This window comes from Neofelis nebulosa, chromosome 10 (genome assembly GCF_028018385.1).
Source record: "Neofelis nebulosa isolate mNeoNeb1 chromosome 10, mNeoNeb1.pri, whole genome shotgun sequence".
Classification (NCBI taxonomy): domain Eukaryota; kingdom Metazoa; phylum Chordata; class Mammalia; order Carnivora; family Felidae; genus Neofelis; species Neofelis nebulosa.
In genome coordinates, this window is record NC_080791.1 from 55,889,493 (window position 1) to 55,917,103 (window position 27,611).

A 27,611-nucleotide genomic window follows, 5' to 3' on the forward strand; every position below is an offset into this window, starting at 1 on the left:
GGAGGGGGCGGGGGAGGAAGGCTGAGAGAAGAGAGGGCACCCCCGGGCGCCAGGGTGCATTGTGGGAAGGAGGCGGCAGCGTCCCGGGCGGGCGGGAGGTGCACCAGCGGCAGCGGCGGCGGCGGCGGTAAATCCTCCCGGCCGCTCACAGCACTGTGGAGCCGCGTCCCCAGCCCGGCCTCGGACCGCGGCGCCCCTCCTGCCCCTCGCGGCTTCTCGCCCGCCGCCCCTCCCCCCGGCGCGCCGGCCTTGCCGAGCCGGCCGGCCGGCCTGGCTCCCCTCCCCGGCCCCGACGGGCGGGCGGGCTGCCCTGAGGAGGCGGGGAGGGGAGTGCTGGGCCGGCCGGCGGGTGGGCGACGATGCCGAACTTCTGCGCTGCCCCCAACTGTACGAGAAAGAGCACGCAGTCGGACCTGGCCTTCTTCAGGTTCCCGCGGGATCCGGCCAGGTAAGCGGCGGGCGCCGAGCCGGCAGCCCGGGCCCACCTCTGCGGTGCGCACTGCCAACCGCCGGCTCCGGGGCTGCGTGGGGAGTGGGCCACGGGTCGTCGACCCCAGCCTCGGTCCCAGGTGGGGAACGGGCCTGGAGCAGCCGGCCGGCGAGCGCCCGGGGACCTCGGAGCACGTGCGCCAGCGGGGGCTCGGCGCCGAGGGCACCACCCGAACCCAGAGGCAACTGGGGCGGCGCGCGGGCGGGATGAGCTGGGTTCTCGCCCTGGTTAGCTTGCTGGGTGACCTCGGGCAGGTCGCTTTCCTCTCTAGGCTTTAGTTTCCTCAGCTGTCAAAAGAGGGACTTGGATTCTGTGGTTGTGGTCACCCCAGGGCCCTTCCTTCTTCTTGCCACCACCCCCGGGACAGTGTTTCTTTTTAGAGTCCGGTCACCTTCTTTGATCTCGTCAAGTCACAGTTACTTCCTCCATCGGGCTTGTTCACGGTTCAAATTCTGGCTCTGACCGTTACTCATTGTCTCACTTGGTTAATAATGGGGATAACGGAGGGTAGAGTGGGGGGATACGCCCACAGGCGTGGGAATTGGTATTGAAACCTCTTCCTTGAGTTAACCCACACGCTCTGGTGTCCGTTTAAAGAGTGATAGAGTAGGGACTGTGATAGTCGGAAGAATTTTCTCTGGCCTCTTCTTGTTCATTCGTTCATTTCAAACCAGTACTTACTATGTGCCGAGCACTAGTGTTAGGTGCTGGAAATTCAGATGTGAATGAGACAGTGTTGCTGCCTGCAGGAAGCTCACTGTCTGTTAAGGAGACATAAGGAAGAAGGCGATTATAATATAGCACCCTATTTATTCCACAAATATTTATTGAAGGTCTCCTGTGTGCTAGGCATTGCTCTGAGCATTGGGAGTATACAGATGAACAAATCAAAGCCCCTGCTCTCATGAAGTTTACATTCTAGCAGGAAAATAGACAAATAAATATGTAAATACAGTATGTTATATGGTGATAAATACTATGGAGAAAAGGCAAATGTGTGTGGGGGGGTGAGAAATGAGTAGCAGGGGAGACACAATTGCTATTTTAAATAGGGTGGTCAAAGAAGATCTCACTAAGAAGGAGAATTTGAGCAAAGACTAGAAGTAGGTGAGCAGGCCAACCATACAGATACCTAGGGGAAGAGCTTTCTAGTCTGTGGAAACGGTAAATGCGAAGTCAGGGCATGCATGTTACAGGTACAGCCAGAAGTACATGGACAGTAGAGCTGGTTTAAGGAAGGAGGGAGAAGGGAAAAAATGAGACCAGAAAACTGTATGCATTTGTATAGTGGGGGCAAATTGTGTAGGCCATTGTAGGCCATGTAAAGCACTGTGGCATTTATTCTGTGACAGGAAGTCATCCAAGGGTTTAGAGCAGAGAGACTACTTGAAACAGGATGGCTGGCTACTTGTTAAATAGGTTGTAGGGAAGCAAAGGCGAGAGCAGGAAGACCAGCTAAAGGCAATTGCAGTAATCCAGGTTAGTAGAGGAGAAGGTGGTAAGCTGTTGTATTTGAGATACATTTTGAAGGTGAAGCCAACAGGATTTGTTAAATGGTTTAGATGGAGGTTGTAAGAGAAAAGGGGAAGAATGACTCCTTTTTTTAACCTGAGCATTTACTGAGCTGTGGAAGACTGGGAGGAGCAGCTTTGGAGGAGGCATATTAAAAGTTGGTTTGGGACGTGTGAAGTTTGAGAAGCTTGATTGATGTGCAGGAATAGATGTTTTTCTTCATACCGTATCCAGAAACGAACTCAGAATGGCCCATATTTAGATCAGTAACCTAAATATTTTAGAGCTAAAACCATAAAAAGATAGTCTGGAATTTAGAGACTTTCAGACTAGAGATTGTAAATATGGGTTGTTCTGAGTTTATAGAGGGTATTTAAAGCCATGCTATGGGGTTAGTAAAAGAGTAGGTCTGAGGATTGAGCCTTGGGGCATTCCTGGTATTTAAAGTTCAGGCAGGTGAGGAAAACTAGCTCAAAAGAGTGAGGAATAGCTGTTGGGTTTTATGGGAGCAGAGAAGAGGAGCATCCGAATCTGACTGCGCCTTACCCCATTAAGCATTATCTTCCTTTTACCCAAATTGTAGCCCAAGGGCATTCCTGAGAGTTTATTTCATTTGCATAATGAGGGCGCCACTAGTTGATTCTGAACCATAGATCTTTTGTATCCATATACTATAGAGAATGCTCTTTTCATTACACTCCTTGGGAGTATAGGGGTGTACAGTCTCAAATTGAGAAGGAGTTTTTAGATCTAGTGCCATTGGTCCCCTTTGAGAATCTAAGGTAAAGACTACTGGAGAAAAGACATAGACACAATTTTGCATTCCACTATCAAGGTATTTATGGACCCTTTAGGGGCCCTGTGCATGCCTGACAGGGGGGTCTTTGTTGAAACACCTCCAGTGACTCTTTGCTTTGTGAAGGGACATTTAAGATGTTGTAAGGGGCCCCTGGGTGACTCAGTCGGTTAAGCGTCTGACTTCGGCTCAGGTCAAGATCTCACAGTTTTTGAGTTTGAGCCCCGCGTTGGGCTCTGTGCTGACAGCTCAGAGCCTGGAGCCTGCTTCGGTTTCTGTGTCTGTCTGTCTGTCTGTCTCTCTCTCTCTCTCTCTCTCTCTCTCTCCCTCTCTCTCCCTCTCCCTCCCTCTCCCTCCCCACACATACACACTTGTGCTCTGTCTCCCTCCCACTCTCTCTCTCTCTCTCTCTCTCTCTCTCAAAAATAAATAAAATGTTAAAAAAATTTTTTTAAAAATAGATTTTGTAAAGCTTTGGCGTTTCTTCCTTGTATTGAGTGGAAACATGCCTCCCTATAATTTATGCTTTGGAGATCTGGTTTTATTCCCAGGGTCACACTGAGCAACTCTGTGCCCTTTTCCGTGTCAGAGCCCTTTAAATATTTCAAGACCAAATTATGAACTTTTCTTAACTCTTTTAACATCTTTATTGAGATAATAATAATGCATATACCACCCATTTAAAATGTATATTAAATGCACTCTTAATATACATTATATTTTAATGCATATTATATATTATTCAGTATATATTATATTATTAATTTTTAAACATTTGGTAAAATACATAACATAAAATTTGCCATTTTAAGTGTATAATTCAGTGACATTAATTACATTCACAGTGTTGTGCAAGTACTATCTATTTCCAAAGCTTTCTCCATTACTCCAAGCAAAAACTGTAACTGTTAAGCAATAACTCCTTTCCTCTCCCTTCCCCACCCCCCCATTCATCCCATTTTCAGTCCTTGTGTGTTCTGTGTACTTCATGGAAATGGAATCATATAATTGTTCTCTATATCTGGCTTATTTTAGTGGACATAATGTCATCAAGATCCTAACTTTTTATCTAAACCAAGTCTTCCCATACCAAGGATTTCAAATTCTTCTGTATTTGACAGTTTCTTTTTTACTGTGCCCAGAATTAATTATAATAAAGAAGTAGTTTTCAGAGGTGTGTATTAAATTAGCAACAGTATTTTTAGGGTTATTTATAATTAGTTTTTTTCCTGTAAATGAGTCAGAGAAGGTTGATAAAAGGTGACATTGCTAACCTATTCTTGAAAAGTTAATATTGTTAACTAACAATAAAGATAAATATATTTTGGGGCGCCTGGGTGGTGCAGTCGGTTAAGCGTCCGACTTCAGCCAGGTCACGATCTCGCGGTCCGTCACGATCTCGCGGTCCGTGAGTTCCAGCCCCGCGTCGGGCTCTGGGCTGATGGCTCGGAGCCTGGAGCCTGTTTCCGATTCTGTGTCTCCCTCTCTCTCTGCCCCTCCCCCGTTCATGCTCTGTCTCTCTCTGTCCCAAAACTAAATAAAAAACGTTGAAAAAAAAATTTTTTTAAGATTTTATTTTAAGTAGTCTCTACACCCAACATGGGGTTCAAACTCAAAACCCTGAGATCGAGAGTCACATGCTCCACTGACTGAGCCAGCCAGGTGCCCGTTTGCCATTTGTTATATTTATAAATTCCACGGACACTCTTATAAACAGCTATTTGAAGTAATTTAAAATTCAAAAGTGTAGTTAATAAAGGGCACAATGTGGAATTTCAAAATATAGTACCTTTTATTGGTTTAGAAAAAGTGGCATTAATGTGCTTTTTATTTGTTTATTTTAGTTTTTTTTAATAGTTGACACAGTGTTGAACATTAGTTTCAGGTGTACAACCTAGTGATTCAACAAGTCCGTACATTACACTGTGGTCCCACAGCTGTAGCTACCGTCTGTCACCCTGCAGTGCTGTTCTAATACCATTGACTATATTTCCTATGCTGTACCTTTTATCCACATTACTTATGCATTTTTTTTTAACTATAAAATAATTGAATCAACTCACCTTAGGCAGGTGGTACGGAGAGCATAAATTATTTAAAATTAAAGTTAAAATTTTATTTATTTATCAAAAAGTTATTTTATTTTTTTAAATTTACATCCATATTAGTTAGCATATAGTGCAACAGTGATTTCAGGAGTAGATTCCTTAATGCCCCTTACCCATTTAGCCCATCCCCCCTCCCACAACTCTTCAGTAACCCTCTGTTTGTTCTCCATATTTAAGAGTCTCTTATGTTTTGTCCCCCTCCGTGTTTTTATATTAGTTTTGCTTCCATTCCCTTATGTTCATCTGTTGTGTCTTAAAGTCCTCACATGAGTGAAGTCATATGATATCTGCCTTTCTCTAATTTCATTTAACATAATACCCCCTAGTTTCAACCATGTAGTTGCAAATGGTAAGATTTCATTCTTTTTGATTGCCAAGTAATACTCCATTGTGTGTGTGTACGTGTATGTGTGTGTGTGTGTGTGTGTGTGTGTGTATATATATATATGTATATATATATATATATATATATATATATATATATCGTGTCTTCTTTATCCATTCATCTATCGTTGGACATTTGGACTCTTTCCATACTTTGGCTATTGTTGATAGTGCTGCTATAAACATGGGGGTGCATGTGCCCCTTTGAAAGAGCAAACCTGTATCCCTTGGATAAATACCTGGTAGTGCAATTGCTGGGTCGTAGGGTAGTTCTATTTTTAATTTTTTGAGGAACCTTCATACTGTTTTCCAGAATGGCTGCACTAGCTTGCATTCCCACCAGCAGCAAAAGAGATCCTCTTTCTCTGCATCCTCGCCAACATCTGTTGTTGCCTGAGTTGGTAATGTTAGCCATTCTGACAGGTGTGAGGTGGTATCTCATTGTGGTTTTGATTTGTATTTCCCTGATGATGAATGATGTGGAGTATTTTTTCATGTGTCGGTTGGCCATCTGGATGTCTTCTTTGGAGAAGTGTCTATGCATGTCTTGTGCCCATTTCTTCACTGGATAATTTGTTTTTTTGGGTGTTGAGTTTGATAAGTTCTTTATAGACTTTGGATACTAACCCTTTATCTGATATGTCGTTTGCAAATATCTTCTCCCATTCTGTCGGTTGCCTTTTAGTTTTGCTGATTGTTTCCTTCACTGTGCAGAAGATTTTTATTTTGATGAGGTCCCAGTAGTTCATTTTTGCTTTTGTTTCCCTTGCCTCCAGAGACGTGTTGAGTAAGAAGTTGCTGTGGCCAAGATCAAAGAGGTTTTTGCCTGCTTTCTCCTCAAGGATTTTGATGGCTTCCTGTCTTATATTTAGGTCTTTCATCCATTTTGAGTTTATTTTTGTGTATGGTATAAGAAAGTGGTCCAGGCTCATTCCTCTGCATGTCGCTGTTCAGTTTTCCCAGCACCTCTTGCTGAAGAGACTGTCTTTATTCCATTGGGTATTCTTTCCTGCTTTGTTAAAGATTAGTTAGCCATATGTTTGTGGGTCCATTTCTGGGTTCTCTGTTCTGTTCCATTGATCTGAGTGTCTGTTTTTGTGCCATATCAAAAACTTTTTTTTTTAATGTTTATTTTGAGAGAGAGACAGAGCGTGAGCAGAGGGGGGACAGAGAGAGAGACACAGAGTCCAAAGTAGGCTCCAGGCTCTGAGCTGTCAGCACAGACCCCAACACGGGGCTGGAACCCATGAACCACGAGATCATGACCTGACCTGAAATCGGACGCGTAATCAACAGAGCCACCCAGGCTCCCCTAAAGTTAAAAGTTTTTTAAACTGCCTAAATCTGGATTGCCCCACGATGGCTTGACTAATGCCAAGGCTTGGCAAGAACCTGGGGGCAGCTCATAGTGGGGCTCATCCCCAGACTAGGTGAAGGTACAAGGAGAGCTAATGAAATGCTTCTGTTACAGTGAGCTGAACAATTGAAGCCCTCTTTTTGCTTCTCAGCCAATTAGCTCTAACTCACCCCTGAGGTGGCGAGGTCTTCCAAGGTTTTTATGGCAATTTAATCAAAGTTAATTGAGAGTTGATATACTCTGCCTTGTAAAATGTAGAAGAGTGGTTTTTTGGGGCACTCATGAAGGAGTGCCACAAAGTAAAAAACTATTTCATAATGACACTGATGTTATTTGCCTTTTTCTTGCTCATTCTTTCAGGAGTGTGCAGTGGGGTTTCTGAGGGGCTACATAACATAGTAACGTCATTGCTCAGTAAGTTGTATGTTGTGTTTTCTAAGTATGATTATATAAATGCCAATGTTTGTAGGCCCTTTCTTGGAAATGAGTGACATAAGCCTGCCACTTCAAGGGAAACAATTGAAATTCAAGCAGAAATGACAATTTTGGAGAATTCATAGGCACCACTTTGAGCTTGACAACTCTCTAAAGCTTTTCTAATGAGATGAGTGGTGACATTGATAAATGTGACTTTTAAAATAAATTGTATAGTGGTCGTTTGCATAACTCGCTGAACTGGTATTTTCCAAATTGACCAATTTGTGATTTTACAAAGACATGCACAGATAAAAGCTCCAGTCAAAGTGTAAGATACACCAAGATGGATTTCAATGTAATAGAGTGAGAAAGCTCATTGGTCTGGTTTCAGATTCCACATTGCAACTCATCTTTCAACGTTTTTTATTTATTTTTGGGACAGAGAGAGACAGAGCATGAACAGGGGAGGGGCAGAAAGAGAGAGGGAGACACAGAATCGGAAACAGGCTCCAGGCTCCGAGCCATCAGCCCAGAGCCTGACGCGGGGCTCGAACTCACGGACCGCGAGATCGTGACCTGGCTGAAGTCGGACGCTTAACCGACTGCGCCACCCAGGCGCCCCGCAACTCATCTTTAAGAAACCACCACTTGTGGAGTTTTGGTGTAGTATCAAAGAACATTCACAGTAATATGGGTAAGGGAGGAACATTTTAATTACCTTTTTTAACTGCATAGCAGTGTGAGGCCAGAGTTTCTTCATATACTTCAGCCAAAACCACATGTGACAACAGATTAAGATAGACATTAAGAAGATTTGCAGAGATGGAAAACAATGCCATTCTTTTGGCTAAATGTTTTTTGTTTGTTTTGGAAAATGCAGTTCTCTTTCTTTCTTCTTTCTTTCTTTTTAAGTTTATTTTAAGAGATAGCATGAGTGGGGGAGGGGGAGAGAGAGAATTCCAAGCAGGCACTGTGGAGTAGAGCCCAGTGAGTGGCTTGAACTTAAGAACCATAAGATCATGACCTGAGCTGAAACCAAGTATTGGTCACTCAACCGACTAAGGCACCCAGGTACCCCAAAACTTTTTAAATTTTAATGAAACAGTTGACTAGTGTTCCTTGAAATATGTTTTTGGAAATGCTGCATTAGTAGAGAACTATCAAAGGGAAAATTAAAAAAAAAAGGCTGAATAGTACTGAAAAGGTGATTAAGATGAAGATAGAAAGTGACCATTGGATTTGGCAGGGTGGAAGTCATTCATAATCTTGAGCAGTTTCAATGGAAAAGGGATAAAGCAGAAGCCTCCTTGGAATTGATTGAGGAAAGAATGTGAGATACAGTGAACATGGGCTCTAGTTTTGCTGTGTAGAGGATCCAAGTTAAGAATTATTTAGATGGGATATACTAAGGCGTGTTTATGCTCATGGTAATATAGTAGGTTAAATACAGGATGTTGAGAGACCATATACAGAGAGGAAGAGGAGTCTTCTCTGTTTGTGTGTGTGTGTACATACTCATACACATATGTATACATACCTGAATCAGAAGAGTTTCCTTCAAGAAATGATCTTTAAGATAAGATCTGAAGGCTGATCTTTGCATAGGCTTTCCTTAGCCAGGGAAGTGAAAAAAGACAAGAAGATACTAGGGTGAATAAACAGCATGGGGAACAACCCTAGAAGTAATCACAGTGCATTCATGGAACTGAAGTAAGGCATGTAAAGAGGCAGAGAGTAGAAGAGTGGTTCGATAAGAAGATTGAAAGGTAGACAAGGTCCAAATTGTTCAGGGTCTTATGACAGGTAAGGAATTGTTTCTTTATCCTAAGAGTCATGAGAAGCCACTAAAGGATCTTAAGCAGGAAAGACATTCTGAAATTGGCTCTTTAAAATGTTTACTCAGCAGTGTTGCCTGGGGCTCAGTTGGTTAAGTATCTCTCTCTTTTTTTTTTCTAATTTTTAAAAATGTTTATTATTTGTTTTTGAGAGAGAGAGACAGAGTGCGAGCAGGGGAGGGGCAGAGAGAGCGGGGGGGGGGGGGGGGGGGGGGGGGGACAGAATCCGAAGCAGGCTCCAGGCTCTGAGCTGTCTAGCCAGAGCCCAATGCAGGGCTTGAACCCATGAACCATGAAATCATGCCCTGAGCCGAAGTCAGACGCTTAACTGATTGAACCACCCAGGCGCCCCCAAGTGTCTGACTCTTGATTTCAGCTCAGGTCATGATCTCACCATTTGTGAATTCATACCCCACATCTGGCTCTTTGCTGACAGTGTGGAGCCTGCTTGAGATTCTCTCTCTCTCTGCCCCTCCCCCACTCATGCTATCTCTCAAAATAAACTTAAAAAAAAAAAAAAAAAAACCCAAACCCCAAAACTTTAAAACATTTACTCTCAGCATGGAGAAGGTGTTAGGTAGAGAAAGGTAAAAGACCAGTTTGGAAGTTAGATGGATTTGGAGAGTCACTTCACCTGCTAAGGGAAAAGACTATGGAGTCTGGAGTGCATGAACAGCGACAGAGAGATCTAGGGAATGGGAGACAGTGGTAAATTTGAGAGATAATTATATATGTGCCTAAAAGCATATTAGAGTGTGTGTGTGTGTACGTTTGTGTGTATACACAAACATATGCATGTACATACATGTATATATGTAAAAAAATTGTAGTCACAAAAACTTTAATAACTTAATTGGTGTAAAACACATGTACACAGATGATCACCAAATCATAAGTGTGTGGCTTATTGGATTTTCAGAGTGACATGTCCATGAAACTTTCACCCAGATTTACATATATGTATATATATCTATATATCTATATAACTATATATATATTATATATATATAGTTATATATATAAACTATATAATTATATATATCTATATGTAACTATATATATGTGTATATATATATATGTATATATAAAACTAATATCCCAAATTCTCTCTCCTCTGAGGCTGTCATTATCCCACTCTCCCTAGTCAGAGTCACTGTCTGACTTGACACAATTAGGTTAGTTGGTTACTAAGAATAAGGGACAGAGTGAAGGAGTCTTTTATTGATATATGACATATATAGAAAGTGCAAAATTAGTAGACTGGAACGTGATGAATTTTTTTAAATGTTTATTTTTGAGATAGAGAGGGAGACAGAGGATCCCAAGCAGGTTCTGCACTAACAGTGCAGCCCTGATGCGGGGCTCAAACTGACGAACCATGAGATCATGACCTGAGTCGAAATCAAGTCGGTAGTTTAACCGACTGAGCCACCTAGGTGCCCCAGAATTTGATGAATTTTTATAAAATGAATACCCAGGTAATGTTTGAGATATAGAACATGTTTCTACCCAGAGAAACCCATTAGAGATCCAGTGCCTAAAGTTTTTATTGGGATCTGGTCACATAGACACACTCTGCCTAGCATGTACTAAAATTCTAGACTCCCAGAAGGAAGGCAGATGTTCAGTATGAATCATATTGTTTGCACAGTCTAAGCACAATGAGCCACCTTATCAGTTAGGGAAAGTTTTTGTCAGTGTTAGGGAACTGCTTGTTAGCCAGATTTCCAGGCACAAGCTAAAAGGCCATCCTTACAAACAAGCCTTTATGAAGATAGCAGTCTTGGGCCTGCTATATTAAGTTTTTTCCTGCATAATCACCATAGGTGAGTTTTGCCTGTTCTTTTTTTTTTTTTTTAAATGGCATCTGATTTCTTTCTTATGTATGTATGTATGTAATCTCTATACCCAACATGGGGCTTGAACTCACAAGAGTCACATGCTCTTCCAACTGAGCCAGCCAGGCACCTCAAGTTTTGTCTATTCTTGAACTTTATATAGAAGGAATCATGGCATGTACTCCTGGCTTATTTTGCTCAGCATTATGTTTGTGCGATCTAGCTAGTTCATTCATTTTCATTGCTGAATAGTATTCTGTATACAATAGTATACTACAGTTTATGCTCTTTACTGTTGACAGGCAAAGTTTTTTCACTTTCTTATCAATCTTTGGTATTATCTCTTTTGCATTGTAGTCATTTTTGCAGGTATGTAGTAATATTTCGTTAATGGTTTTTATTAGTATTTCCCTGATGAGATTGAGCCCTTTTTTTCCCATGAACATTTTTTTCGTGTGTATTGGCCATCTGGGTAACCAACTTTTTTTAATGTTTGTTTATTTGGGGGGGCAAGGGAGGGGCAGAGAGAGAGGGAGACAGAATCCGAAGCAGGCATCGTGCTGTCAGCTCAGAGCCTGATACGGGGCTTGAACCCATGAACTGTGAGATCACAACCTGAGCCGAAATCCAGAGTCAGTCACTTAAGCAATTGAGCCACCCAGGCACCCCGATCTGGATAACCTTTTTATTGTAAGTTACTTTTCCAAGTTTCTTGCCCATTTTTATATTGGGTTGTCAAATTTATTTGCAGGAGTTGTAAAGATATAGTTTGGATATGAGTCTGTTGTTGGATATACGTATTACAGATACCTTCTTCCATTTTGTAGGTTGCCATTTCACTCTTAAATGGCTTCTTTTAATGAAGAAAAGTTACTAACTTTAAAGTAGACAAATTAGGGAGGCCTAGGTGGCTCAGTCGGTTAAGTGTCTGACTCTGGCTCAGGTCATGATCTCACTGTTCATGAGTTTGGGCCCCGCATTGGGCTCTGTGCTGACAGCTTGGAGCCTGCCTCAGATTCTATGTCTCCCTCTCTTTGCCCCTCCCTTGCTTATGCTCGCTCTTTCTCTCTCAAAAATAAATAAATAAATATTTAAAAAAATAATAAAGTAGCCAAATTAATTCATCTTTTGGTTTAGAGTTTGTGCTTTCTGTTGCCTTCTTTAAATTATCTTTGTCTTGGCCAAGGTAATGGAGATAGTCTCCTGTGTTATCTTTTAGCAGCTTATTGTTTTACTTCCATAGTTAGATCTACAGTCTACTTGGTATTTATTTTTGTGTATATGATACAGAAGTAGGGGTCAGATTAATTTTTTTCATATGGCTATTGAATTTACTCAGCACTATTAAATATTTTTTTAAAGTTTATTTTGAGAAAGAGAGGGAGAGAGAATCCCAAGCAGGCTCCACGTTGTCAGCATGAAGCTTGATGTGGGGCTGGATCTCACAAACTGTGAGATGATGATCTCAGCTGAAATCAAGAGTTGGACACTTAACCAACTGAGACACTCAGGTGCCCTGACTCAATGCTATTTGTTGTAAAAACAAAACAAAACAAAAAAATTTTGTCTTTGCTGCTGTGCAGTACTACCTTAGTCTTAAGTGTCCGTAGCTCTCCATTTTGTTTCATTGTTTTATCCTTGTCCCAATACCACACTGTCTTACTAAGCTTTATAATAAATCTTAATATCTGATAGTGTAAGTCTTTCAACTTTTTTTCTCACAGTTATCTTAACTATTCTTAGTCCTTTGAATTTCTGTATAAAAAGTTTTAGAATTGCCATCTCTCTCTCTCTCTCTCTCTCTCTCTCTCTCACTCTCACTCACACACACACACACACACACACACACACACACACACACACATTCAAAGAGACATGCACAAAAGAACTTGTTGGGATTTTGATTGTATTGAATCAGTAAATCAATTTAGGGAAGATTGATATATTTAGAATTCAGTGTACTAATCCATGAATTTATCATTTAAGTTATTTAAAAAATCTTTTCAGTTAGGGGCATCTAGGTGGCTCAGTCGGTTAAGCGTCCCACTTTTGGTTTTGGCTCAGGTCATGATCTCATGTTTCGTGAGTTCAAGCTCTGCATTGGCTCTGCTCTGACAGCTCAGAGCCTGCTTGGGATTCCCCCTCCCCCTCCCCTCCCCTCCCCTCCCCTCCCCTCCCCTCCCCCTCCCCTCCCCTTCTTTCTCTCTCTCTCTCCTGCCTCTCCCCTCCACTGGTGCCCACTCTCTCTCTCTCAAAATAAATAAACTTAAAACATTTTTTTTTTTTTTTTTGTTACAGGTCTTGCACATCTTTCACTAGATTTACTTCTTGGTGTGCTCACTTTGGCAGCACATATACTAGATTTACTTCTTGGTATTTGATGTGGAAGACAAGATGTAGTTAATCGGGCTTTCTGCCCAATCTATTCTTGATTGAATCTGAGTGCTTGTGGTATAGGAAAGCTGTCTCAACTTAGTTCAGAGATCATACAGACAGTAGTATTCTGTATGGAAGGTCTTCAGAGATGTAAGAATTAAAAAACAGCTGTAACAGTATGGCAAATTATTTTATAGTAAGACAGTTTTTATACTAAGTATTTGGACGTTGAAAGATGAAAGTTTATGAAATCATATTGCACAACTGTGCAAAATATTAAAATATGGACATCATAGGCATCATTGGCATCATAGGCATCATTGCCTGTGCAGTAATACTTGGTTGAATGAGAAGCTATACTATTTAGGTGTGGTTTTAGTTTCAGTTAGATAATCAACATTTCACCATGGTTTTACATATTCAGAGTGGAGGGAATTAAGTGTCAGTGTGTGTGTGTGTGTGTGTGTGTGTGTGTGTGTGTGTGTGTGTAGGTGTGAACTGTAATGTTAAGACATAATATACTATGATGTGATTATAAAATGAATGTGTTTTCAGATTTGTGACTCTTTGTGACAGAATTTTTATTCCTAGAAACTTGAGAATAAAGGAAAGAAAGATCTAGTTGTAACCTTTAGCAAATTACTTCATATTTCTGTGCCTTCATTTCTTCATCTGCATAAGGGGGATAATGTACCCTCTTTGGAAAGGACATAGAACAGTGTCTGGCTCATAGCAAGTGCTTAGTATGCATCATTGTTGTTTTCGTTTTTCTGCAGATATGTAGGTACCAAGAGGGCATGGACTTGGTCTGTTCATTATCTTCAACACCTTCTGTGTGCTAGATTGTGTAGGAACAATCCCTGCAGTCCTGGAGTTTACAATCTACATATCTTACAGTGTGTACATACTGTAGATAATAAATTATGTTCATAATAAGGCAAATTAACACAGGCGTCATGCTCCTGTAAGAAACTGTAATTATTTATAAAACATCTATTTACTAATTTTTTGTAATGACATTGTTGTTTCATAACCTTATTTAAGTTGAAGTCCCGAGGGAGTGTGTTAGGCTGTTGATTTCATGGTTGTGCAACTTTTGCTTGAACTACTGATAATTGATTCCTCTCTGGTGCTAGGATGTGCTGAGAATTGAAAGACTCAGGTTTAAGTTCTAGTTTTGCTGCTGATTTTGTACATGACTCTGAGCAAGTTATTTCTTAATCTTGTCTATAATTGAATGTATTAAATGATTTCTAAGGTTTCTTCCAGCTCTCATTTTGTTTTCAATCATCTTCTCCAAATTACATCATGTTCTGCAGGTAGAAGGGAGCAGGAATCCATTGTCCATAATATTTATTTGTCTTATAACTGAATACTAAAATTTATTTATTTATTTTAAAAAGATTTTTTTTCATGTTTATTTTTGAGAGAGACAGAGCATGAGCAGGGGAGGGGAAGAGAGAGAGGGAGACACAGAATCCTCAGCAGGCTCCAGGCTTTGAGCTGTCAGCACAGAGCCTGACTTGGGGCTCGAACCCACGAATCATGAGATCATGACCTGAGCTGAAGTCGGACGCTCAACCAACTGAGCCACCCAGGTGCCCCTGAATACTGAAATTTAAACGGTGAGCTCATATTTCATAATTGGTTTTATTTTGGTTTTATTTATAGGTGCCAGAAGTGGGTGGAGAATTGCAGGAGAGCAGACTTAGAAGATAAAACACCTGATCAGCTAAATAAACATTATCGATTATGTGCCAAACACTTTGAGACCTCTATGATCTGCAGAACTGTAAGTAATAGAAGGGCTTGGGTTTTTTTTGTTTTCTCTCTCATTCACTCAGTATCTGGTTGGCAGTGTAAATCTGTATCTGTTAATGTTGGAGTGTATTCTTATATCCCGCCACTTTTTTTTTTTTTTTTTTTTTTAAAGATGAAGACAAATTTGGAGCTGAATAGTATCTAATTTGTTCTTAAAAGCCTGGTATTTTTTTTTAACCCCTCTGTTTCTGATGCCCCATTACTACTCAACAGAGGTTGCCCTTTTTACATTTCTTATGCAGCCTTCAGAAAATTTCATTTTTTTATTTTTAATTTTTTAAAGAAAATTTTAGATGATTATAAAAGTGTTTGTTTAAGGTAAAGTTTGTGTTTTTATTTGGAGCAGATTCTCCAGAGCTTTTTTTTATGAGTGAAATCTTTATCAAGAAATGGAGCTCTTTGTTTTCATGTTTTTGTATGTACTGGTAGAACCAACCCTTAATTTTTATGTGCAAGTTACAACAAGAAGAAAATTGTATAATTAATGTGAAAAATAATTTCTTTCAATAATTTGCAATTTCGTATCAAACCTGGATCTCTCAAGCTTACTTCTGTTAACTATGTGAATTTGGCCAGGTCACTTTCCCTTCTGGGTCCCGAATTCTAATAAGAAGATTAAACCAGATAATTTCTGAAATCTAAGATTTTTAACCCTCTGTGATTCTGTTATTGCTATGACTTAGACAAACAGGGCAGATTTGATTGAAATGAAGCAGATTTGAAACACTTAAACTAGGGAGATAGTTTTGTTAAATAATATCTTCTTATTTAGGTGTAACTAATGTATCATCTCAGATATTGGGATAGACATAAACTTGATTTGAAGATACACTATATATTGTTATGCAGCAATTTATTTTGATATTTTTTTCAGATACATTTTGCAGAGGCTTCAGAAAACTAAAGAATGATTGGGTTATTTTATTTCTCAAAATTAATTGAAGCAGATACTTGTGAAGTCATTGGGAGGTGAGCCAATTCCGGTTCAACAGTTTAATCACAAATATTTGAGGGATATTTTTGCCTTGTTTTGTTAAGAGGGTAATAATGATCAACCAAAATAGGGGATTTTGTATGTTTAAAAGGCAAACTACTTTTATGTTCTTGACATTAAGTAAAAATATCCCAAATTATTATTTTAAATACACAAGCCATAATGCATTTTTATTTAATAATAAATATGGTCTTTTAATTACATAATTCCAATAAGATTGTTGTGAGACATGTAAGATTGTAGTTCACTCATATTCTTGTTTAGTCAGAGCATAGGACAGAAAGATGAGCTATTTTTGCTTTTTAAATTTCCGCAAGATTCTTAAATCTTGAATAAATTAATGCAAATGCGAGAAAATGTTCTCTCTACACATGATATCTGTATCTAAATGTTTGAGAGTTTTGACTTCATTAGTTTGGCATTGAAGGTCTCATCAGTAAACATTCATGGCTAGTTCCACTGAAGCCAGATACTATCCTTGATGCTAGAGTAAGGTCACTGCTTTATGCTCAAACCTTAATTCAGCAGTTGAAGATTAAATCTTGATACTGAGTTAAAACTATCCTGCACATAAATTGAAAATAGCTCTTTTTGGAATGTGTACTTATAAATAAATATTTCTAAAAAGTAACATGTTTTTAATTCATGTTCTGTTTTTCGGTCTGTAATTTGGTTTGTAGCAAATTGATGTGAATTTAAGAAATTCATTAGGAATGTTTTATCCCTCCTTATTTAATAATTGGTAAGATATCAAGAGTGGACTGTATATGTTTGTGTCTGTTGTGACATGTTTGCTAAGTGGGAAAGATGAGATGTTTGGGGTGTAGTTTTTGCTCCCTTCAGTGATTGTGTCACTGATCAATCTCTGATTCAGACTTCCTAATAGACTCAGGATAATTGGCCCAGCACTAGAAGCTGAGTGGCATTGAGAAATAGATTTTCTTTTTGTTTTTTATGAGGCATGGGGGTGATCTAGAAAATGAATCTGAATAGAAATACTTCCCAAATGTGTTTAACAACTCTTTAGATAAAACTTGAGATAGTGTGTTCCCTTTAGTTATATATTTTTTCTTCATATCATCCTTATCTTCCTTCTCTGGATGAAAAAATATAGATAGGAGTTGTTATTTTTGTTTGGCATATACTTTGAACATGCTTTAATAATCAGCTTTGAAATAATTGCTGCTCCCAAGAAAGCTTTTTATTTCTTTTATTTTTCTTAAAGTTTATTTGTTTTGAGAGAGAGAGGTGAGGGGCTTGGGGGGAAAGGCAGGGAGAAAGAGAATCCCAAGCAGGCTCTGCACTGTCCGCACAGAGCTTGACCCAGGGCTCAAACTCATGAACTGTGAGATCATGACCTGAGTCGAAATCAAGAGTCGGACGCTTAACCGACTGAGCCACTCAGGTGCGCCCAAGAAAGCTTTTTAAAAAGAAGAGTATTTTGTCTTTATCAGTGCAGATCTGTGAAGAAATTAAAAGACATTGTTTCTTTGACTAGCTGGGGTGAACATATGCAGTTATTTATCTGTTACTCTTCCTGTTAATAAAATTCTTGTCCCTACCCGACCTCTGGGTTGGCTGCTGAAGACTGTCAACATCTAAGTATGCATCTAGCGTCTAGCCAGGTTGGATTAGGTTAACGGGAATTAGGATAGAGAATGGTCATCCTTCAGTGATAAGAACATTAGAATTAGAAATTTAGAAATACCTAGTTTAGTGTTTGCAGAAATATGATTATATATATCATGGTATAAATGAGTTCAAGTGGCACATGAATCAGTTTTTATTTTAGGAATTTCACAATATGTGTTAAAAATATAGCTCAGGAAAATCATTATTTTATAGTTTTTGTTGCTTAAGACAATGCTGACTTAAAAAGTCAGTGGATTATGTGAGAGTGCAGATGGTGGTATGCAAGTGTTATCATTAGTATGTGAATAATTTCAATTTGGGAAATATGGTCTAGCTCAACACTAGAAATTTATTCAGAAGAGGCAACTGAGGCCCAGAAAGGGAAAGTATTTGGCTAGGATCTCACAGTGAGTTACTGGTAGAATTTGGACTAGTTCCTAGGTCTCCTGGGTCCCACCAGTCCATCGTACCTTGATACTTCTCAGTAATAGTAGTGAAAAGTGGATAGAACCACGGGGAAAGTAGGGAAGAATTAAGAACATAGAAAGGGACAGATTGAGAAACTCTTGTGCCTGCTGTAGATTTGGTGGGCTCATGGAAGAGCTAAACAGTGAAGTAGCTGGGAGGATGAATTAGAAATATATATGCAAAATGCAAATATATTTTATTTTTTATGCTTACCATGAACTTCGTTCCTTAATTTAAAATAGTAAGATTGCCAGAAGGGCAAAAACAAAAAGAGTTAGAAATAATACCTGATCTGGACGGACATCATCATTCTGCAAGTCTCTACACTTTAGAGCTGGAGGTGAAGGAGTACTGGGGAAGTCATTAACATAGCATTTTCTTTATGTGTAATACATTCTTAAGGACTGTCTCTGAATTAACACATTTTTCTTTTTCAGAGTCCTTATAGGACAGTTCTTCGAGATAATGCAATACCAACAATATTTGATCTTACCAGTCATTTGAACAATCCACATAGTAGACACAGAAAACGAATAAAAGAATTGGTATGTCAAATGTGCTTTTGGCTTTCCCACCCCCCCCCCCATAATACTGTGAAATCAAATATAGATGCATTCATCTTAAAATTGAACCCAAGTTACTATTTCCGAAGGTAACATGGGAAATAAATGCTGTGGTTATTATTGAAGAAGGATGGATGTAAGATGATTAGTGTTTAAATTGGAAAATTGTTCTCAAATTTAGCCAGTTGATACTCATTGACTTGGGCCAAAGTGTGCTGTTAATTATAGGCCACTAGCACATTCCCTTCCTGGGAACAAAATAAAACACTACCTTTTCTTTTGTAGTGAGGAAAGTGGAACTGAGGGATATTTCCAGAATTCAGGACAAAGGGATAAAGAAAGGGAAAGTATGGAAGTTAAGACATGGATACTTTTACCTAGAGATAATGGTTCCGTCACCATTAAGTACTGACAGGGTTAGAAAAAGCTTTTAAATCTGTTTATGGCATCATTTATGCATGTTTTCATGTTCCTTTGATACCCTTTAGTTCTAATAATTGAAACCTACCACTTTTTGTTAATATTAGGTGAACAAAATTAAATTAATCAAGGCTCTTCAGTCCATGACTTTCTGCCATCATTGCCACCAGCAAGACCCTTATTTTGTTTATTATTTTTTCTCTTCCTTCCACTATTACCATTCCCATTTTTCTCCCCCTCTTTTTGGTATTCATGTTAATGTATTTAATATTTGTCATTTTAGTCTACCTACTGTGTGCTTTTTTAAGACAACATTTATCTCATTTTCCTCATTTTTCCTTTGTTTACCTTTCATATTTAGATCTTTGATCCATCTGGGCTTTGTATGTATGGTGTTCAGTAGAGATCTAATTTTATTTTTCTCCTTATAGAGAATCAGTTTTCTCAATATGGTCTGTTAATCTGTCCTTTCCTTCACTGGTTTTAAGGTGCCACCCCTGTCATATACCAAGTTTCCATGTATGCACAGTGTTTCTGGGAGCTCTGTTCTGTTTATTGGAAAATGTGTTTGTTCACATATGTACCACTGTTCACAACAGTACCACATATGTACTGCTTTTATTACCATGGCTCTATAATTTATCTTACTTGCAAATACAGTGGTTTCTTAACTCTTCTTTTTCAAAATTGTCTTAGCTACTTGTGGACCTTTATTCCGCCATATGAATTTGAGAATTCTTTCGTCCAGTTCTTCTAGAAATTGCATTGGGATTTTCAACACAAATGCTTTGGATTAACATCTTAAAATATTAATTGGTCCCACCCATAAACAGAAAAAAATAGCTTTCAGGTAACAGCAGCCATTGACCAGACTAAATACTAGTTCTTTGAATACACTATTAACATACTTTAAGGAGTGCAGAAAGTCAAAAATTTGAAAAAACTTTAGGGTTTTTGCTGCAGTTTTTTAAAAGAGAACAATGTGTACATTCCTTAAATTACTTCCTAAATACATTATGGTTTTTGTTGGTATAGGTTATGTATTCTGGTTGAGATTGTTTCCAGCAATTTGAAGAACTAATTTTGGTTAATTCCTACTAGTCTTTGGAGTTTTCTATGAAGTTGATTTTATCATCTCCAAATAAGGACAAATTTGCCTCCTCTAATCCTCATAATTTTAATTTTTTCTGTTGCTTGTGTTACTGTTTAGTCAGGATCCTGAGAAGTGCTGTGTTGAACAGTCCCAGTAATGTCACAGATGATATGCTTGCCTTGTTGCATTAAGTGTGATGTTTGTTGCTGATACTGTTAAAGAGGGTTTTTTGGGTTTCTTTTATTTGAGACAGTGTGTGTTAGTGAGGAGAAGGGCAGAGAGAGTCTTAAGCAGTCTCTTTGCTCAACATGGAACCCAATACAGGGCTCAATCCCATGACACTGGGATAATGACCTCAGCCAAAATCAAGAGTCTGACACTCAACTGACTGAGCCACCCAGGTGCCCCTGATACTGTTTTTATCAAGTTAAGGAAATTCCTTTCATTCCCTTTTAGTCCTCATATTCCGAATTTTTATCATAACTTGTTGAACTTACCAAAAGCTTTAACTGCATCTATTGAGTAGAAAAATTCAGTTTTTTTTTAATGTAGTGAATAGCTGATGGATTTCTGGTGTTGAACCATCTTTGCATTCCTGTGATGAACCCTAACTGATTGCATTATCTCTCTTCATTTGTTTGATTTAGTTGGTTGATATTTTATTTAGGATTTTGCATTTATAAGTGTTGTCCTGTAATTTTCTTTCATTGTACTCCTCTTATCCAGTTAATGATGTCAGGGTTCTATTAGCCTTATAAAATTAGTTGGATAGTTTTCCTTTTCTCTCAGATTTTCTGGAAAAACTTGTATAAGGTATATACTCTCTGCTCATGAAAGTTAAACCATAAAACCATCAGAGTGCTTGGGGTGGGTGAGGGAATATTTTGTTTGCAATTTTGATTCATTTATTGGTTTTCTCTTGTATTTCATTTGTTTTTAAGAACTGCATATAGGATTTTGGAGCGCTTGTGTTTTTCTGACCCTAAGATTATTTAAAAAAAATTTTTTTAATGTTTGTTTTTTAGAGCAAGAATGACGGAGGGAGGGAGAGAGAACTAGCAGGGGAGGGGCAGGGGGAGACACGGAATCCGAAGCAGGCTCCAGGTTCTGAACTGTCAGCACAGAGCCAGACACGGGCTCGAACCCATGAACTGTAAGATCATGACCTGAATCAAAGTCGGACGCCTAACTGACTGAACCACCCAGGCATCCCTGATCCTAAAATGATTTTAATATTGTTTGCAAGGAAATCAGTTAGTATTATCAATGATGGTTGCATTGTGATTTATTTGGTTTCATCTTGATTTGAGAGATTTATTTTTTGGCTCTTTCTTGAATGTTTAGCTCATATTTGTATGTATTCACAGTTGTACATGTCTAAGTGTGTTTTAGCTGTATCCCATAATTATAGACATGTAGTGCTTTTGTTGATTAGTCAGGAGTGTTTTGTAAATTCCCCTGTTCCTTTAACATAGGGTTATTTTTGTTTTTAGTTTCCAGGCATGGGTTTATTTTTTAAAACCATTTTGTAGCTTTTATTTTGTAATATTAAGTTATTAATAATTCATGGAGTATATATGTAGTCTGTGTGATACTGATTCTTTCTAGTTTTTGCATTTATTATTTCTATTGAAGTGTGATGCTAGCCTAATTCTTGTTACTTTTTAGATGATTTGCTTTTCTCCCTCAAAGTCTTTAGTATTTTTTCTTTATATTTGACATTTTTAATTTTGCTAACCTGTGTCTAGATGGTTTTTTAGTTATCCAGACTGACACCTTTAAGTTCTGAGAAATCCTCAGTTTTTATTTCTTCATACATTTCTTTCCCTCTATTTATTTATTTGTTTTTCTGGGATGTCTCCTAGATGAATGGTGACACACCACTGTAGTTTTCCACATCAGCTCTCTTCTTAGCCCTATGTACCAGGAGTGAGGAGCTCAGCCACTTCCCATCCTCCAGCTACCATTTCCCTATATTCTGCCCCTTGGGAACCTCAAATACCTTAATGCAGACATACTCTTATAGGTTTGCCATCCTTGTAACTGTAGCTCATGGGATAAGGAGGGAATGTTCTAGATTGGCTAGCCTGCTGATGTTTCTTGTTATCAGTATCATGTTCCTATGCTGCCTAGCAGGTACCCTTCTAACTCAAGCTGTCACTGGTAGTGCTCCTTGCCTGCTCCTGAATAGTAATGGGGTGGTTTGTGGTTTAAGCATTGCAGTGGGTTAGAGGAAGAGAAAGGACATAACTGGAAAGTTCTTCCTCGGTTTAGTCCTGTATGTACTTGGCCCTCTATGCTGTATGCATCCATTTCTCTTCCATACTGGTACTGTGTTACTTTCTGCTTCCCAGGGAATTCTCACAGCTTTTGTGTTAGGTTCTGGGATCCAGCAACTCTCTCTTACGTGGCATCCCCCAGGAACAAATTGGAGGGGACATGATTTGTGACCCCTTGGATTTGACGCCAAGCACCATCCTGTACTTTCATGCCTTTTATTAGCTTTCAAACACTTGTCACCCAAAGTTAAGTTGATTTAAGTATAAAGTAAGTTAAGCGATGTATTCTTTCTCCTCAGTGTTTTTAAAAAAACTTAAATAAATAAAGTTTATTTATTTATTTTGAGAAGGTGAGAAAGCGGGGAGGGCAGAGAGAGAGAGAGAGAATCCGTGCTCTCAGCATGGAGCTGGCGCACGGACCCGGGGAGCATGACTTGAGCTTAACGGAGTGAAGCACCCAGGCACCCTGTCTCCTCTAGTATTTTATTATGAGCTTGGAATCATTAGTAAATTATTTTTCTGGTTTTTCTGTCATTTCTATGTTTGAAGAATGTATTCATTGTAAGGAATTTATGCTTTCGAAGGAATTAAATTTGAGTCACAGTATGCTTTTTACTTATGAGTCTACAGTGATGTGCTAGAGTTCAGTTTTCTTAAAGGTGTTTTTTTTTTTTTTTTTCTTCTTTTTTCTTGTCACTTAGAGTGAAGATGAAATCAGGACACTGAAACAGAAAAAAAGTAAGTGATAGTGTTAATGACTGAACTTCTGAATGCCTTTTAAAAAGGCCTTGACCTGGTAAGGACAAATAAATATGTTGTTGTCCAAAACCTACCGTGAGAGTGATGTAAGAGTGTGGTAGGCATTTTCCTGTGGTCTGGAATTGTCTGTGAGACAGAAGTCTTAGTTTAGTTTCTTGATTGAGTGCTACTGTGCCACGTACTTGGCCGCTTCCCTACTAGCTGTGCTCTTGGTGTGTGGTGGGGTGGCAGGCACACAGTGTCCCCATGGAGGGAAGGAAAGGCAGCAGTAAAGGACAAGAGCAGAATCTTTGTCCACCCGATGTGTGGTGCATCATAAGTTCTTGATAAATGTTTAAGGAAAAGTGCTTTGAGGACACTTAGCCTAATAGAGAGTAGGAGTCACAGTAGCCTTTCTGCAGGTGCTGATGCCTGACCTGTGTCACCAAAGGATGAGGACTAGTCGTTGTTTTTGTTTTTGTCTATTACTACTATTATTCCTCCTTCTCGGTCTCCTCCTCCTACTGTGCTATTATTAATATTATTTTTAGTAACATAACTGTTTATGTTAAGTCTTTAGGTGCTTTACTTTGTTCATTTAATTCTGACAGTAGTCCTGAGGGAGTCAGGCAAAGGAGGGAGATGTATTCTGCGCAGAAGTAGAGTAGCTTGAAACAGGGTGCCTGATTTGGAGAATTATACTCATTTTGTTGTTAGAGCTTCTAATATCCTGTGGTGATTAGAAAATGAACGTAGAGGGGACCACAGGGTCTAGGACTTGCAAGGTTGTGTATATGACTATGGGCAGGACGCTAACCTCAGAGGCTCAGTTTTTCAATCCACGTACAAAGAGATTTGGCTGATACTTCTAGTAGTCTATTATTTGCCCTAAAAATTGCGTCAATATACCTTATGTTATGTTGGCTTATATAATTCTCATCTCCCATATTAAAGTGTAGCTTAATGATTTCATAGAAATTGCATTAGCATGGACCTTGGAACCAGACAGGTTTGGATTTGAATTTCACCTTCATCCTTTTAACTACATCTGTGACCTTGGGCAATTATTTACTTTCCTCATTTGTCAAGCGGGATTGATAGCACCTGCCTATAGAGGGAGTAATGTGATACATATAAAATGCCAACACAGTGCTTCAATAAATATTAGTTCTCTTCCTCTTTTTCCTGAGGGCACGGACCGTTACTGGTCTGGACGTGTTTTATGTGACGTGCCTTGTTAAGTTTGTAAGAAATCGTTCCTCTCTTATATATAACATTTACATGTAGGATTAAAATCTCTGTGTACAGTTTTTGTCTCCACTAGAGTGTGTCTTATTTTAACCTCTGTATCCTAGTCTGTGGTCCAATAGGTACGTTGTGAATGTTGAATGGATGAGCTCCTGAATTTAAATATTTAACCAATCAAAAACATGATTTTTTTTGTTTGTATCATTCCTCATGAGCCTGTTTATAAAATTGATTCTTTGTTTTCCAGTTGATGAAACTTCTGAACAGGAACAAAAACATAAAGAAATAAACAACAGCAATGCTCAGAACCCCAGTGCAGAAGAAGGGGGTGAAGAACAGGATGAAGACATTTTACCTCTAACCCTTGAAGAGAAAGAAAACAAAGAATACTTAAAATCTTTATTTGAAATTTTAATTCTAATGGGAAAACAAAACATCCCTCTGGATGGGCATGAAACTGATGGACTCCCAGAGGGTCTCTTTACCCCGGATAACTTTCAAGCACTCCTGGAGTGCCGGATAAATTCTGGTGAAGAGGTTCTGAGAAAGCGCTTTGAGACAACAGCAGTTAACACATTGTTCTGCTCGAAAACACAGCAGAAGCAGATGCTAGAGATCTGTGAGAGCTGCATTCGGGAGGAAACCCTCAGGGAAGTGAGAGACTCCCACTTCTTTTCCATCATCACTGACGACGTAGTGGACATAGCAGGAGAAGAGCACTTGCCTGTGCTGGTGAGGTTTGTCGATGAGTCTCATAACCTGAGAGAGGAATTTGTGGGCTTCTTGCCTTATGAAGCTGATGCAGAAATTTTGGCTGTGAAATTTCACACCACGATAACTGAGAAGTGGGGATTGAACATGGAGTATTGTCGTGGCCAGGCTTACATTGTGTCCAGTGGATTTTCTTCCAAAATGAAAGTTGTTGCTTCTAGGCTTTTAGAGAAATATCCCCAAGCTGTCTACACACTTTGCTCTTCCTGTGCCTTAAATATGTGGTTGGCAAAATCCGTGCCTGTTGTGGGAGTGTCTGTTGCATTAGGAACCATTGAGGAAGTCTGTTCTTTCTTCCATCGATCTCCGCAACTGCTTTTAGAGCTTGACAATGTCATTTCTGTCCTCTTTCAGAACAATGAGGAAAAGGGTAAAGAACTCAAGGAAATTTGCCATTCTCAGTGGACAGGTAGGCACGATGCTTTCGAAATTTTAGTGGACCTCCTACAAGCACTTGTTTTATGTTTAGATGGTATAAATAGTGACACAAACATTAGATGGAATAACTATATAGCTGGCCGAGCGTTTGTACTCTGTAGCGCGGTAACAGATTTTGATTTCGTCGTTACCATTGTCGTTCTTAAAAATGTTCTATCTTTTACAAGAGCCTTTGGGAAAAATCTCCAGGGGCAAACCTCCGATGTCTTCTTTGCAGCCAGTAGCTTGACTGCAGTACTGCATTCACTGAATGAAGTGATGGAAAATATCGAAGTTTATCATGAATTTTGGTTTGAAGAAGCCACAAATTTGGCTACTAAACTTGATATTCAGATGAAGCTCCCTGGGAAGTTCCGCAGAGCCCAGCAAGGTAACCTGGAATCTCAGCTAACCTCCGAGAGTTACTATAAAGAAACTCTAAGTGTCCCAACAGTGGAACACATTATTCAGGAACTGAAAGATATATTCTCAGAACAGCACCTCAAAGCTCTTAAATGCTTATCTCTGGTGCCCTCTGTCATGGGACAGCTCAAATTTAATACATCGGAGGAGCACCATGCTGACATGTACAGGAGTGACTTACCCAACCCGGACACACTCTCAGCTGAGCTGCATTGTTGGAGAATCAAGTGGAAACACAGAGGGAAAGATATAGAGCTTCCATCCACCATTTATGAAGCCCTGCATCTGCCAGACATCAAGTTTTTTCCTAATGTTTATGCATTGCTGAAAGTCCTATGCATTCTTCCTGTGATGAAGGTTGAGAATGAACGCTATGAAAATGGGCGAAAGCGTCTCAAAGCATACCTGAGGAACACTTTGACAGACCAAAGGTCAAGTAACTTGGCTTTGCTTAACATAAATTTTGATATAAAACATGATCTGGATTTAATGGTAGACACCTATATCAAACTCTATACAAGTAAGTCAGAGCTTCCTACAGATAACTCAGAAACCATTGAAAATACTTAGGAGACTTTTAAAGTAGGCTTTCTCTTATGTTTGATATTTGGAAAAATCTGTAAGAAATTTGAAAACATCTTACGGAAAAGCTGTCAGGTATACGTAGGCCACTTAATCACTGAATATCTTGACCTGCCGACCTCTCATTGAGTACATTAGCCATTGATAATCTGCCTATTTAAATGGCCCCCGTTTGAACTCTTATGCTTTGGAGACATAACTGCTCTTCCAGAAGATAGCGTTGAAAGTGCCACATTACATTTCTGTGGGATCTCTGCTAATGGCACTTTGGAATTGTTTTAGTTAAGTCATTTTAGACATAACATTTATTATCACTGGATCCAGTTGTTGGGTATTGAGTTATCAGTTCTTAGAAGAAATAGATTTGGAAGAGGTGTGGGAGAAAGGAATATATTTTATAAAATGTTACAATGAAGCTCATGAGTGACCTGGAGTGTTAAGTATGTTAAAAATCTGTGATGGAGATTTAAGGGAGTTATCAGACAGCTAGAGAGAGAGAGAGAATGGAAAACATGTGAGCTTGCAAGGATTTCAGTGTAGATTTTGTCTTTATCAAACGAACTTAAAGGAACAAGTTACAGTTAGAGTTTGAATGGGCTAGCCTGCCATTGTCGGTCCACATTGGGTTGTTGCTGTTTACATTCCTTTGTTGAGCCTACATCTTCATAAGCTTTTTAGCAGGTATTTGTTGAACACCTCTGTTTCATGGTCAAGACAGGATCAGAGGCCATGGATACTGACAACTGATTTGTCTGTTTTCCTCTTTTTCCATGACTGTATCTACTGCCTCGTCTTGATTTCTAAACAAAACCTGGAAAACCTACAAAAATAAGTGTTTTGTGGTTTACCTAGGAATAATACAGAAAATATTACTGTTATTTTTGGTGAAGAAAATCAATTTTGTATAGTTTATTTCAACCTAAATAAAATGTGAATTTTGTTTAAAGTTCGGGCACATTATTTTTGGTGGGGACAAAACAGATTCTTGTGGTAAATTGTTTTTTCAAAAATATCTCCTTCACAATTGAAGAATGTAGGTTTTTGGTTTG

The 27,611-nt window shown here is 39.1% G+C and overlaps 1 protein-coding gene across 2 annotated transcripts; it reads left to right on the forward strand.

Moving 5' to 3' along the window:
* The first annotated feature begins 50 nt into the window (after positions 1-50).
* Positions 51-27,508, forward strand: THAP12 (THAP domain containing 12). Of its 2 annotated transcripts, XM_058690349.1 has the most exons (5): positions 55-448; positions 14,785-14,905; positions 18,466-18,573; positions 23,085-23,121; positions 24,617-27,508. In XM_058690349.1, the coding sequence occupies exons 1-5, from the start codon at positions 360-362 to the stop codon at positions 26,548-26,550; spliced, it is 2,289 nt and encodes a 762-aa protein (XP_058546332.1). In that variant the 5' UTR covers positions 55-359; the 3' UTR covers positions 26,551-27,508. The 2 variants fall into 2 exon arrangements, with proteins under 2 accessions (XP_058546333.1, XP_058546332.1); XM_058690350.1 differs by lacking the exon at positions 18,466-18,573 and having other exon boundaries at positions 51-448.
* The last annotated feature ends 103 nt before the right edge of the window (positions 27,509-27,611 follow it).

Excerpts from the sequence above, each read along its gene's own strand:
- THAP12 (XM_058690349.1), top strand. The coding sequence starts at position 360 with ATGCCGAACTTCTGCGCTGCCCCCAACTGTACGAGAAAGAGCACGCAG. Across the intron at positions 449-14,784 it reads TTCCCGCGGGATCCGGCCAG|GTGCCAGAAGTGGGTGGAGA; the intron begins GTAAGCGGCGGG and ends TTTTATTTATAG. Across the intron at positions 18,574-23,084 it reads GAAAACGAATAAAAGAATTG|AGTGAAGATGAAATCAGGAC; the intron begins GTATGTCAAATG and ends CTTGTCACTTAG.